General features: G+C 48.2%; 1 protein-coding gene across 3 annotated transcripts; it reads right to left on the bottom strand.

Annotated features, from left to right (window-relative positions):
• Positions 1 to 827: 827 nt before the first annotated feature.
• eif3eb (eukaryotic translation initiation factor 3, subunit E, b) lies at positions 828 to 12250 on the bottom strand. 3 transcript variants are annotated; one of them, XM_055055122.1, is made up of 13 exons: positions 12089 to 12244; positions 11274 to 11391; positions 9852 to 9969; positions 9697 to 9739; positions 8155 to 8259; positions 7933 to 8058; positions 7576 to 7700; positions 7285 to 7411; positions 7098 to 7199; positions 5787 to 5896; positions 5296 to 5398; positions 5063 to 5197; positions 828 to 1029 (listed from the first exon to the last, which is right to left on the bottom strand). In XM_055055122.1, the coding sequence occupies exons 1-13, from the start codon at positions 12176 to 12178 to the stop codon at positions 991 to 993; spliced, it is 1341 nt and encodes a 446-aa protein (XP_054911097.1). In that variant the 5' UTR covers positions 12179 to 12244; the 3' UTR covers positions 828 to 990. The 3 variants fall into 3 exon arrangements, 2 of the variants coding, with proteins under 2 accessions (XP_054911097.1, XP_054911098.1); XM_055055123.1 differs by having other exon boundaries at positions 11274 to 11418; positions 12089 to 12203; XR_008607671.1 differs by lacking the exons at positions 828 to 1029; positions 5063 to 5197 and adding an exon at positions 6312 to 6454 and having other exon boundaries at positions 5386 to 5398; positions 12089 to 12250.
• Positions 12251 to 12769: the final 519 nt, after the last annotated feature.

The raw sequence follows: 12769 nt of genomic DNA on the forward strand, positions 1-12769 counted from the left end.
GAAATCAGCAAATAAAAAGTGAAACAGTTAGAACAGCTGTTCTAACTATCTGTGCTGCCCATGAATCCTTTTGATAACAGTTTTTACTAAACTTTGCTAAATAGATGTTAGCGATGCTATGTGGGACTGAAGCTGTAATGGCCTGTAATATTGGTGCATATTAATCATATCCCATAATTTCAGTGACCTGCTCAGTTGGGTGACTCATTGCAGCTGCTGCTGATTACAGACATATAAAGGATTAATAAAGAGTTGTGCTGATCTGCTGTCTGTGTTTAATTCCAATAAAACTTGTTTCCCATCTGATCCTGTTTTATTCTAACAAACGTCTCTGTATGTAAAATATTAACAGGTAGATATTCCAGTGAAGGATCAGCTGCTTCTGCAGCTTTTCATTTCAAACTTTGGTAGGATATTCAGATGAAGGAAGGGATCTGCTTCTGGTTTCATCATCATATCAATTGTTCAATGCTAAGCTAACCAGAACTGCTAAGCTTCCAGTTACTGAATAATCCAATATATAGAACAATATATAGTTTCTGGTTGTAAACATGGCGGTAGCAGTTTTAGACGGGTAGCACGGACCGACAGAGCCAGCTTTCTATCTGTGCTGTGGTAGGAAAATCTGACGGGGTAGCACAGATTGTCAGAACATCAGTTCTGCTGGGTCACATTCAATCTGACAGAAAACTTTAACCCAGCAAACATGAAGAGGTTCTGTTGGCAGCAGGGACAATGAAACCAGAACCGGCCCGCTGCCCTTCTCCACTGCAGAGCGTCTCTGGCTGCACCGCTGCCATCTGGTGGCCAAAGGAAGGAGCTGCAGGTCCAGAGGAACCAAACATTTAATGCAGGTCAAAGTTTCATAATAATCCATAAAAACAGAATAAATTAGAGACACAAACACAAAGACCCAGCTACTGGTTAAACTGGTCATTATCAGCAGATGTTATGAAAGCCATTTGGATCTTCATGGAGGCCGGGTCTGGCTCAGTAGAACCCAGAGTCCTGGGTGGCCCAGTTAGGAGTCTGGAAGGAGGAAGAAACAGAAAATGATGAGAAAACAAAGAAAACCCAAATAAATGAAGATTCCCGGTCAGAACCACAGAACCGGGTCACAGATCCAGACCAGCTTCACTGGTACTGAAAGAAGCATCTCTGATCCGTCCCGTGTGACCAGAACCGGGCCTGGCGGGCCGGCTCCTCTAAACAACAGATAAACATCTGGAGCCTCATGAACATCTGGGGTGAAGCTCCGCCCAGCTCCAATGAAACCACGCCCATCTACAGCTAAGCCCCGCCCAGGAAGCAGGAAAACACTAGCGTAAACGTTATTGGCTGGCATATTTTAAACCAGTCAATCCTGGAGCTCTGTTTATATTCCTTGATGCTGATTGGCTGAAACTCCAGCTGGGGAAGCCTCTTAGCTTCTGCTGTGGCGCTAATATGGAGCGTATTGATGCATATTCAGGTATATTTAGGGTTGTGTTGTTGGGAATCCACTGAGTAAATAATGCTAATAATCTAATATTTATAATATTTCGCTCACCAAATGAGATTATTATCTGCGGCTTTGGGCTTGTTTTTTTTTTAAGTTGCTTGTAGATTTGATGAGTCGCCGTTTTTGCACTTTATAAACAGACATAAACCCAGAATTTGTCTAGCATTTTAGTCAGATTCTCATTGTCCATCATTTCCCGGATGATCCGTCCCGCTGCGTCTTTCTTAATGTCTAGTTCATATATTTGCTCTGGATGACGTCAAACTGTCCAGAAAACTGCAAACGTGGAGAATAATGAGCGAGTCTGTAAAGTTAGTGCGACTGAACGACATTATAATGATTAATATTAAGATTAGTGTCACTAATCTGCAGCCATCTGAGCTGTGGAGCCACAGGGGGCAGGATGGGGCAGGATGGGGGTATAATGGGGCAGGATGGGGGTATGATGGGGCAGGATGGGGGTATGATGGGGCAGGATGGGGGTATGATGGGGCAGGATGGGGGTATAATGGGGCAGGATGGGGGTATGATGGGGCAGGATGGGGGTATGATGGGGCAGGATGGGGGTATAATGGGGGCAGGATGGGGGTATAATGGGGCAGGATGGGGGTATAATGGGGCAGGATGGGGCAGGATGGGGGTATAATGGGGCAGGATGGGGGTATAATGGGGCAGGATGGGGCAGGATGGGGGTATAATGGGGCAGGATGGGGGTATAATGGGGCAGGATGGGGGTATAATGGGGCAGGATGGGGCAGGATGGGGGTATAATGGGGCAGGATGGGGGTATAATGGGGCAGGATGGGGCAGGATGGGTATAATGGGGGCAGGATGGGGGTATAATGGGGCAGGATGGGGGCAGGATGGGGCAGGATGGGGGTATGATGGGGCAGGATGGGGGTATGATGGGGGCAGGATGGGGGTATAATGGGCAGGATGGGGGTATGATGGGGCAGGATGGGGGTATGATGGGGCAGGATGGGGGTATAATGGGGGCAGGATGGGGGTATAATGGGGCAGGATGGGGTATAATGGGGCAGGATGGGCAGGATGGGGGTATAATGGGGCAGGATGGGGGTATAATGGGGCAGGATGGGGCAGGATGGGGGTATAATGGGGCAGGATGGGGGTATAATGGGGCAGGATGGGGGTATAATGGGGCAGGATGGGGCAGGATGGGGTATAATGGGGCAGGATGGGGGTATAATGGGGCAGGATGGGGGTATAATGGGGCAGGATGGGGCAGGATGGGGGTATAATGGGGCAGGATGGGGGTATAATGGGGCAGGATGGGGGTATAATGGGGCAGGATGGGGCAGGATGGGGGTATAATGGGGGCAGGATGGGGGTATAATGGGGCAGGATGGGGGTATAATGGGGCAGGATGGGGGTATAAATGGGGGCAGGATGGGGGTATAATGGGGGCAGGATGGGGCAGGATGGAGGTATAATGGGGCAGGATGGAGGTATAATGGGGCAGGATGGGGGTATAATGGGCAGGATGGGGGTATAATGGGGCAGGATGGGGCAGGATGGGGGTATAATGGGGCAGGATGGGGGTATAATGGGCAGGATGGGGGTATAATGGGGCAGGATGGGGGTATAATGGGGCAGGATGGGGTATAATGGGGCAGGATGGGGCAGGATGGGGGTATAATGGGGGCAGGATGGGGGTATAATGGGGCAGGATGGGGGCAGGATGGGGCAGGATGGGGTAGGATGGGGCAGGATGGGGGTATGATGGGGCAGGATGGGGTAATGGGGCAGGATGGGGGTATGATGGGGCAGGATGGGGTATGATGGGGCAGGATGGGGGTATAATGGGGCAGGATGGGGGTATAATGGGGCAGGATGGGGGTATAATGGCAGGATGGGGCAGGATGGGGGTATAATGGGGCAGGATGGGGGTATAATGGGGCAGGATGGGGCAGGATGGGGGTATAATGGGGCAGGATGGGGGTATAATGGGGCAGGATGGGGGTATAATGGGGCAGGATGGGGCAGGATGGGGGTATAATGGGGCAGGATGGGGGTATAATGGGGCAGGATGGGGGTATAATGGGGCAGGATGGGGCAGGATGGGGGTATAATGGGGCAGGATGGGGGTATAATGGGGCAGGATGGGGGTATAATGGGGCAGGATGGGGCAGGATGGGGGTATAATGGGGGCAGGATGGGGGTATAATGGGGCAGGATGGGGGTATAATGGGGGCAGGATGGGGGTATAATGGGGGCAGGATGGGGCAGGATGGAGGTATAATGGGGCAGGATGGAGGTATAATGGGGCAGGATGGGGGTATAATGGGGGCAGGATGGGGCAGGATGAGGCAGGATGGGGGTATAATGGGGCAGGATGGGGGTATAATGGGGCAGGATGGGGGCATAATGGGGCCAGGATGGGGCAGGATGGAGGTATGATGGGGCAGGATGGGGGTATAATGGGGCAGGATGGGGGTATAATGGGGGCAGGATGGGGGTATAATGGGGCAGGATGGGGGTATAATGGGGCAGGATGGGGGTATAATGGGGCAGGATGGGGGTATAATGGGGCAGGATGGGGCAGGATGGAGGTATGATGGGGCAGGATGGGGGTATAATGGGGCAGGATGGGGGTATAATGGGGGCAGGATGGGGGCAGGATGAGGCAGGATGGGGGTATAATGGGGCAGGATGGGGGTATAATGGGGCAGGATGGGGGTATAATGGGGGCAGGATGGGGCAGGATGGAGGTATAATGGGGCAGGATGGGGGTATAATGGGGGCAGGATGGGGGTATAATGGGGGCAGGATGGGGGTATAATGGGGGCAGGATGGGGGTATAATGGGGCAGGATGGGGGTATAATGGGGCAGGATGGGGGTATAATGGGGCAGGATGGGGGTATAATGGGGGCAGGATGGGGGTATAATGGGGGCAGGATGGGGGTATAATGGGACAGGATGGGGGTATAATGGGGGCAGGATGGGGGTATAATGGGGCAGGATGGGGGTATAATGGGGCAGGATGGGGGTATAATGGGGGCAGGATGGGGGTATAATGGGCAGGATGGGGGTATGATGGGGGCAGGATGGGTATGATGGGGGCAGGATGGGGGTATAATGGGGGCAGGATGGGGGTATAATGGGGGCAGGATGGGGGTATAATGGGGGCAGGATGGGGGTATAATGGGGCAGGATGGGGGTATAATGGGACAGGATGGGGGCTTCAAATCTTTCTTAGAGTTTTCCAGACAATAGAAGCACAAAAACACGCACATTACTAACGGGTTTTTTGTGCTGTTGTAGCCATTAAATTCAACCTTATGAGGAGACACATTGTTGATGTAACCATTATCAAATAACTTTTGTAATTACAGAAGTTTTGGCAAAGAGCATCATCATTTTCACAAGAGGCAAAGCGTTGTTGTTGTTAGCAGCTGCTGGAAGTATCTAAAAAAGTTACTTTTGATGTAACTTAGTGACTTCCCAATGAAGTGGTCAGTAATCTGATTAAAGTTACTTTTTCAAGGAGTCATCAGTAATCCAGTCACTTTTTCAAAGTGACTCTGCCGTCGGTGGCTCACCTCGTTCCTGGTGCTGTGGGCCGTTCTCTTCTCCATGTTCATGGCCAGCATCTGGCTGCGGAACGACAGGCTCTTGGTTTTCTCGATCACTTGCTGGTACGGCGACACGGCGTTGTTTCCCATGACCACGTGACCCTGAAAACCAAACTCTGGTCACCATCAGAACCCGAGGCCCGGTCCGGTCCCGACCAAAGGACGGTCCTGTTCGGCCCGGTCCGGTGGGGGAGCCTCACCAATTTGGAGTCGATCTTGGCGTCCAGCCGGGCGTTCCTGATCAGATTGACGATCCAACGCTCCGCCTCTTCAGGAGACATGTTGAGTTTATCAGCCAGCATGCTGAGGAAGAGGAGGAGGAAGATGATGATGAACCAAGCCCAGTTGGACCGACCTCACCAGTTCATTTACAGCAAACAGAAAACTTCCCCCCAACCCTTCCTGTTCCAGTGAATCCAGGGAATCTGTACAGTTTGTGTTTGAGAGAAAATACTCCAGAACCATGTCTGGACCAGAACCATGTCTGGACCAGAACCATGTCTGGACCAGAACCATGTCTGGACCCGTGTGGTTCTGCTCTCTGCTCCATCAGTAACATGTTGCCTGGTTGGTTCACGTTAACAGGATTTCTGCAGCACCGCCCCCTGCTGGTCGCTCCACACCAGTCAGAGCAACACGTTCAAAGAGAGCTGGTACTGACCGGGCCAGGTGGGTCCGATTGGTTCCTTACCTGATGCTGATGCACTGATGAATGCGACAGAACGTCTCAAAGATGAAGAGCCGCGCGTTCTCGATAAAATCCTCCAGACAAGCAACCAGGAAGAAATCGTTCACCAGAACCTGGAAGATACCGGCGGGTCCGATCAGATCGATCAGATCAACGATGAATGGCTTCAAAACTCGATTCATCATCCAACGACCCTTATCAGCCTGACTGGAATCGTTTCCAAACAGAATTCAGGAATATAATCTGATATTTCAAATTTGAAGCATAATTCTGTGTCTGAATTTTCTCCACTTCAGATTACTCAGGTTCAGGGGCGCTGCCAGGAATCTCGGGCCCCAGGACAATCATTTAATCATTTAATTTCTTTCCTTCGTTCATTAAGTGCTGGTGAAAAGGAGGCTAACTGTCTGTAGCTAAGCTAACTATGCTAAATGTTGAAAATCTCAGTCTATCCTCCTCGGAGAAAAACTGGGTCATAAATTGACACTCTTGCCTTTTTCTCTATTGCTCTGTTTTTTGAAAACCTACTTTGTCATTTTTCTTAGCAGCGCAGTAACAGCCAGTCGTTCTTGTTTCCAGCTTCTGCTGCTGAACACCTGCAGCTCCAAGCAGGAAGGAAGCGTTTCCTGCAGATCCAGGGGCTTCAGGGGAAATGTGGATGTGTTTTGGGTCTGGGAGGGGGACGTTACATTTTTACTGCTAAAAACAATTTTAGAAAACACAATATGATTCATTTTGTAATTGACAGAGCCCCAATTTTTTTCTATGAACAAATAAATAAATAGTGGAGGCCCCCTGTCGGTCAGGGGCCCTTGGACTTGTCAGAACTGTCCCCCCTAACGGCCCCCTGCTCAGGTTAGTGTGAGGATGACCAGCAGGAGACGCCAAACTCTCTGACATGCTGCCACCACCAGCTGCTGCCTCCTTCAGGGAGAGGAGGCGTCATTCTGTGGGACCAGCGCTATCCAGAGCTAGCATTAAGCATGTTTTCATCGCAGCAGCATCAGTCCGTCAGGATGTTAAACGACTCGTCTCTCTGCTCCCACCTAGTCGCCTGCTGACCTGTGAATGGGAGGAAGAGCGCCCAAATAAGGGCAGGCGGGACTCTGCTGCGTCATCGTCTTTATAAAACTCTAAACAGCCGCAGCTGGAGCAAAGTGCTAAGCATCTGAGATGAATAAGAAAGAATCAAAATAAAGTCACCAAGATAGACACAAAATTCAACCCAGCAAACCGACACAGTTCAGTAGGTAAAAGCTCGCCTGGAGGCCGATGAGCTGAACGCCAGGCGGCCATCTTTAAAAACACACTCACCGACTCACACTCCCTCAGCTTCCTCTGAGCACTGTCGAAGTCAAAGTTCACATAGAGACACTCCACAAACTCTGTGATTGGGTCCTTGTATGTGTATGACTCCTGGAACAGAGACGAAACCAGTTGACCCAGTAACCATGGGCCACCTCTTAGAATAAACCAGTTGACCCAGTAACCGGAGGCCAACCTGTTGGATGACCTTGACCAGATCCTTCAGAACCTGTCGGCGCTTTCGCACGTCCTTGTTGGTGATGACTGCGGTGGTGAGGTAGCGCAGGATATGAGGACACATTGTCTGGATGGCATTCAGGTACCTGGAACACAGAGACAGTGAGCTGCTGCTCCCCTCCCGGCCTGCGGGGGCGCTGTGACTCAGAGACAGTGAGCTGCTGCTCCCCTCCCGGCCTGCGGGGGCGCTGTGACTCAGAGACAGTGAGCTGCTGCTCCCCTCCCGGCCTGCGGGGGCGCTGTGACTCACTGTGGCTGGTAGAGGAAGAGGTCGATGATGTTGTCGCGGCCTTTGGGGTGGTTGAAGAAGACGAACAGAGACCAGTGGATGAGCCAGGTCCTCTGCTGGAGCGACTGCAGCGGGGAGCTCACCGACTAGAGGACAAACAGGAAGTCAGAGAAACACTTCCTGTGGCGGCAACGCTCTAGTACGGAGCCCCCTAGGGGACGTGGGGAATATTCTTTTTCTTTTGTGTTCCCTTGCGCAAAAGTTTTGTGAAGGAACTCAAAAGAGAAAAACTTCCCCACGTCCCCTAGGGGGCTCCGTACTCTAGAATCGAACAGCAACCCAACGCTTCTCTGTTCCGTGTGAACTGTTTATTCTCACGTTGTTGTCGACGGTCTCCCGGAGCCGGGTCAGGTCCTCCATGGCCGCCTCCCAGTTCTGCATCAGGATCTCTGAGGCCAGTTTGCCCCATAGCGAGCTCAGGGCGTTCCGGTCTGTGGACGGAACCTGCAACCGGCAGGAAGAACCGTCAGAACCGGGCCGGACCCAAACGGGACCGGGCCGGGCCGGACCCAAACGGGACTGGCTGTATGAGGTTCTCACCAGGACCCGGAAGAAGTAGAGGTATTCTGCAGCGCCCGAGTAGTTCCCACACTCGTACTGGAACTTGGCGTACCTGTAGAGCGTGTCCAGGTATTCCTGACGGAACTGGGAGCAGAAACAAAACGAGTCGATAAAACCTTAAAGCGCCGGACACAATAAACTGGATCTGGTTCTGGACCTGGACCTGGTTCTGATTCTGGGTCGTTTAGGACCTGGGATTTTATTTCTAGACTACAACCGTGAAAACATCATTAACTTTCAGCATCTGTATTTAACATCTTTGTTTCCACTGGATGCCAAACCGATGGAACTGTCAGCAATAAAGTGACTCCGTAACGCTTGTTTCGCTCGCCTGCCTTTAATTCGCTCTCAGACGTTCGCAGTTTGTCTCGCAGCAGGAGACGATGTCCGACTGATCGACAGTAATAAATTTCCCCACATAATTCATAAGAAATCGTGAGGATTAAGCAGCAGGACGACGTCCAGCTTGATAGATGCTGCCACTTGCTGCGCTTGTTGTTGACGGACGTGTTGCACATGCGCAACGATGCTGTGAGTCTGTAATACAGTGATGTGACGTTCATGAACGATCCGATTCTTCTGAACGGTTCTTCACTGTGATCGGTAGAACTGGAGCCCCGCTGAGAGCCGTTCTTTATGTAATGCTGTGGTACTCCGCAGTAGCTATTATTATTCTATTTTATTAAATATACAGTTATTTAATCATCGAATAAATTAAATGCAACATAAGATCACGCAGCGCATTGCTCTGATTATTTGGTGACCTGGCTTCATGCAGGAGGACAGTGACAGCAGTCAGGCTGCTGGTTAGTTGCTGGTCATAGCTGAGCGTTGCTCACTGTTTAATGGTTCAGACAGTGGTGGACCTGACACGGGCCACCACCCAGGGCGTTATCTTGTTAGGGACGACATGAGCAAAGCAGAAGAAAGAAGAATTTGAATTGATAATCATAATTTATTTAAACTCCAAGTATTTATTATCTAGGTGTTTTGATGGGAATGTGAATCTTTCAGATCAATTTGAGAAGCTGTTCAAACTGATCATATATCACTGCGTCTCAGACTCAGAGTGCTAATATGTAGCAGAATCAGAAACTGAGGTCTTTGCTGTTAGCGAGTCTCACTCCAATCGTCAACAGGAAGGAGATGAAGATGACGGTCATACAAATGGTTAGCATTAGCTTCCGCTAATATTTTTGAGTTTAACTGTTTGGCTTTAACTTCTTCTACTTTTCTTTTTACGTGTTTAGCCCATGGGAACATCTGTGATGACTTTCAGGCTCCTGTCTCAGAATGTGAAGGATTTTTCTCAAGAGGGAATCCATTTTCTGGCAGCAGAAAATGATTAAAGGACGTTGACCGTCCAGAACTCCCTGCGGTTGGGCGGCGTCCAGGCCATGTTTCAGGAACAAGGCCTGACTCCATGTTACTGGGAGCTGAGAGGGACGGCAGAGCATCACAGGAGATCCTGCATCACTACGGCCACATGAGCACACGCGAGGCGACAGAGTAAAAACTCACGTTGTGTTTTTCTGACAGGTAGTCGAACAGCATCCTCCCATCCCTGAGGAGCAGAGAGAAGACAAGAGGGTCAACAGGTTCTGCTTCCCGTCATGCAGCTGGGCGGGGCCTGGCAGGGGGGGCGGGGCCTGGCCGGGGGGCGGGGCCTGGCGGACCTGGTGGACTGCATCTGCCGGGTCGTCTCCGGGTCCTCGAACATCTTGACGATGGGCTCGGTCTCCGACTGCAGCTGCTTGAGCTGGGCCACCACGTTGCTCCTCTTCTCCCTCAGCGCTGCAGGACAGACAAGCAGCAGAGCGTCTGGCGGCCATCTTGATTTGCTAACATGTTTCACAGTTTCTTCTTATTAGGACTTTTAGTCCCAGTCGACTCCCACAACAAAATAAAAAGAAGTTTTTGAAAACGTTTTCTGTAGTTTGTTCTTTAGAAAACAAATTGCTTAAACTTAAATCAGATTTGTGAGATATTATCTTTTACCTGATTTGCTCCATCCTTTTTCATATCGTGTTCTCGGTTGATTATCTGACTAATTATTTGTGTAGATTTTCCCACTCTGGCGCTCCATCCTCCTCGGCGGTTGCATCGTGATGATGCTGAAGATCTGCTTTTGGCTTTAAACTTGGTGTCAAACTCTTTTTCGTTTTGGGTCAAATCAGCATCATGAAGGCTCTTAAAGTTCCGATTGTGCCAGAATGTATTGATAAAACCCGTTCACAAACTGTTAAATTGTCAAGAGATTTTTAAAATTAAATATTGTAGAACATATTTTCAATCGCTCTAGGATTGCGTGATTCTTTTAGTGATTTTTTTGCAATAAAAATCATGTTTGTGGTACTAATTTGGAAATATTTGCACTTATTTATGTCAGTAAATGTGACTTTTTATTACTTGCTGTATCATGGACTATAATCTGACAATTTTTTAGAAAAATCTTCAAAAAACTCCTAATTATGCATTAGTGCAAAAAATGCAGAGATTTGTTGATTTTGTGGGAATTTACACAATAAAAACCTGGAGGAACTGATCAATATAATTTGGCAGTAATTTGATTGATAAAATAATATTTTAGCACACTTTGAGTTTAGTCTAGGTGGAACTTAGAGGGCCACATAAACAGCTGTGTCGGGCCAGATTTGGTCCACAGGCCTGTAGTTTGACACATGTGGCGTAGGGGATCCCAACCCCGACTCTAGGAACCCCTGGTCTAAATGCCAAGGATTAATAATCTGAGGGTTTATGATCAGACATTTGACCTGAAGCATTGAAAACCATCCTCAGCTTTTATTTTGAAATCTACAAACTCAGACCAAAAATCTTGAAACTGGAAAGTTTCAGACTTCCTAGTTTCAGCTTTAGTCATAAAGGTTCCTCCAAGGTCCCAGTGGACCAGGCCAGCTTTTAAATGGCTTCGCAGGGTGCCGGATTGCTGAGTGTCCAAACTGCTGCCCACAGATGATATTTCTTCCTTAATATATCCCAGTTTTTTTCAGATGCATTTGAGATTGAGTGTGTTTCAGTCCTAATCTGGGTTGTCAGTGGATCCTGAAGAGGCGTCTGATCCCAGATCAGCTGCTTACAGTGAGGGATCTCCTTGTCTGGGTACAGGTTCTTGTAGACATCCATGGCGAAGTCCACCATGTTGGTGTCGCTGAGCAGGTCCAGCTTCCCCTGCAGCAGCTCCTTCTCATTGTAGATCTGAAACCACATTTATTTATCACTTATCTGTAAAAAGATCACAGAGATGACATTTCAGACTTTTCTTTCAAATAAATTGAGCACATACATTATAACCCTAACCCTTCCTCAACCAATCTGCAGCTAAACAACTATTTAAAAACAACGTATAATTATTTTTTTACCTTGATTTCAGAATTTAACAAATAGTGGCGAATTGGCTGAACATTATTGTTTTAAAAACATCAGCAGAAAGTTTCAGTGAAACAGTGAAATGAAGCTGGTTTAATGTTCAGCTCATCATTTCTGCTCCTCATTTACTGTCAGCAAATTAGTTGTAATTTTGAAGAAGCGTTACGTCATTTCTGTCTCCAGGCTTTTATAATAACTAACAATAAACACAGCGGGATGTTATTTGTGGAAAACGATGTAAAAACAAAAGCACATAGTTTGCAGAATGTTTTCATATGAATAACTGCAGAATCAATGAGGATGATCAGAATCAGCCCACTTCAAACAGCATTACGTCACAGATTAATAAGCGTCATAAACTACATCCTGACACATTTTCCTGATTTTTCAGCTGAACCTGTAAAAGCATCCTGTTAGCTCCGCGGCTAATGCTAGCGGCATGCTAGCCTTTAGCCCACCTAGCATGCCTGAGCCAAAGCTGCTAAATCCGCGATTAGCTTCCACATAATAAACAGAACAGCTTCACCTCCTTCACGGACAGGAACTCCAGCAGAGGGAACACCAGGTGTCGGTCCAGAAAATGGGCTATTCTAGTCGTTAGGTCGTATTCCGCCATCTTTACCGGCTTTGTACTGACAAACGGAACACAGGCAGCAGCCGGCCGTCACGTGACCAACATACATCGTTTTTGTTTATTCATTGATATTTTGTTCTTATTCTTTTCATTGTTATAAAAATCGACCCTTTCATTAATTATCCAGTATACCATTAAATACTTTAACCAGCAGTCTCCACACTACAACAGTTTCTTTTCCTGTCATTGTCTGAAGATGAATAGCTGATTTAAATCCTTTAACTTTTACCTTTAATCTGCATTAATTACATTTTACGTTGACGAGGAAAATGGGAGAGAACGCAGATTCAATATGAACAAATAATTCTGATCTTAGCTTTAAAAAGAGTTTCAAAATTTGTATTTAAAATGAAGAAAGAAAGAAATGTTTGTGGTTTTATCTGGTGATGACCAGCTTCGTCCTCTAGGTGGCGGTTTAAGCCTTCATTTTATTTATTCTTTATGCAATCTGCGGGTTTATTGAGGTTACTTTTTCTTTCATGCATTCAGGTATTTTTCAGAGCAGGAAACACGGATCAGGATTATGATTCCTATCACAAAACTCAAATAAAAGTTGATCAAACTGCGATGAAA

Source organism: Poeciliopsis prolifica, unplaced genomic scaffold, assembly GCF_027474105.1.
Source record: "Poeciliopsis prolifica strain line A6 unplaced genomic scaffold, Auburn_PproV2 SCAFFOLD041, whole genome shotgun sequence".
Lineage (NCBI taxonomy): Eukaryota > Metazoa > Chordata > Actinopteri > Cyprinodontiformes > Poeciliidae > Poeciliopsis > Poeciliopsis prolifica.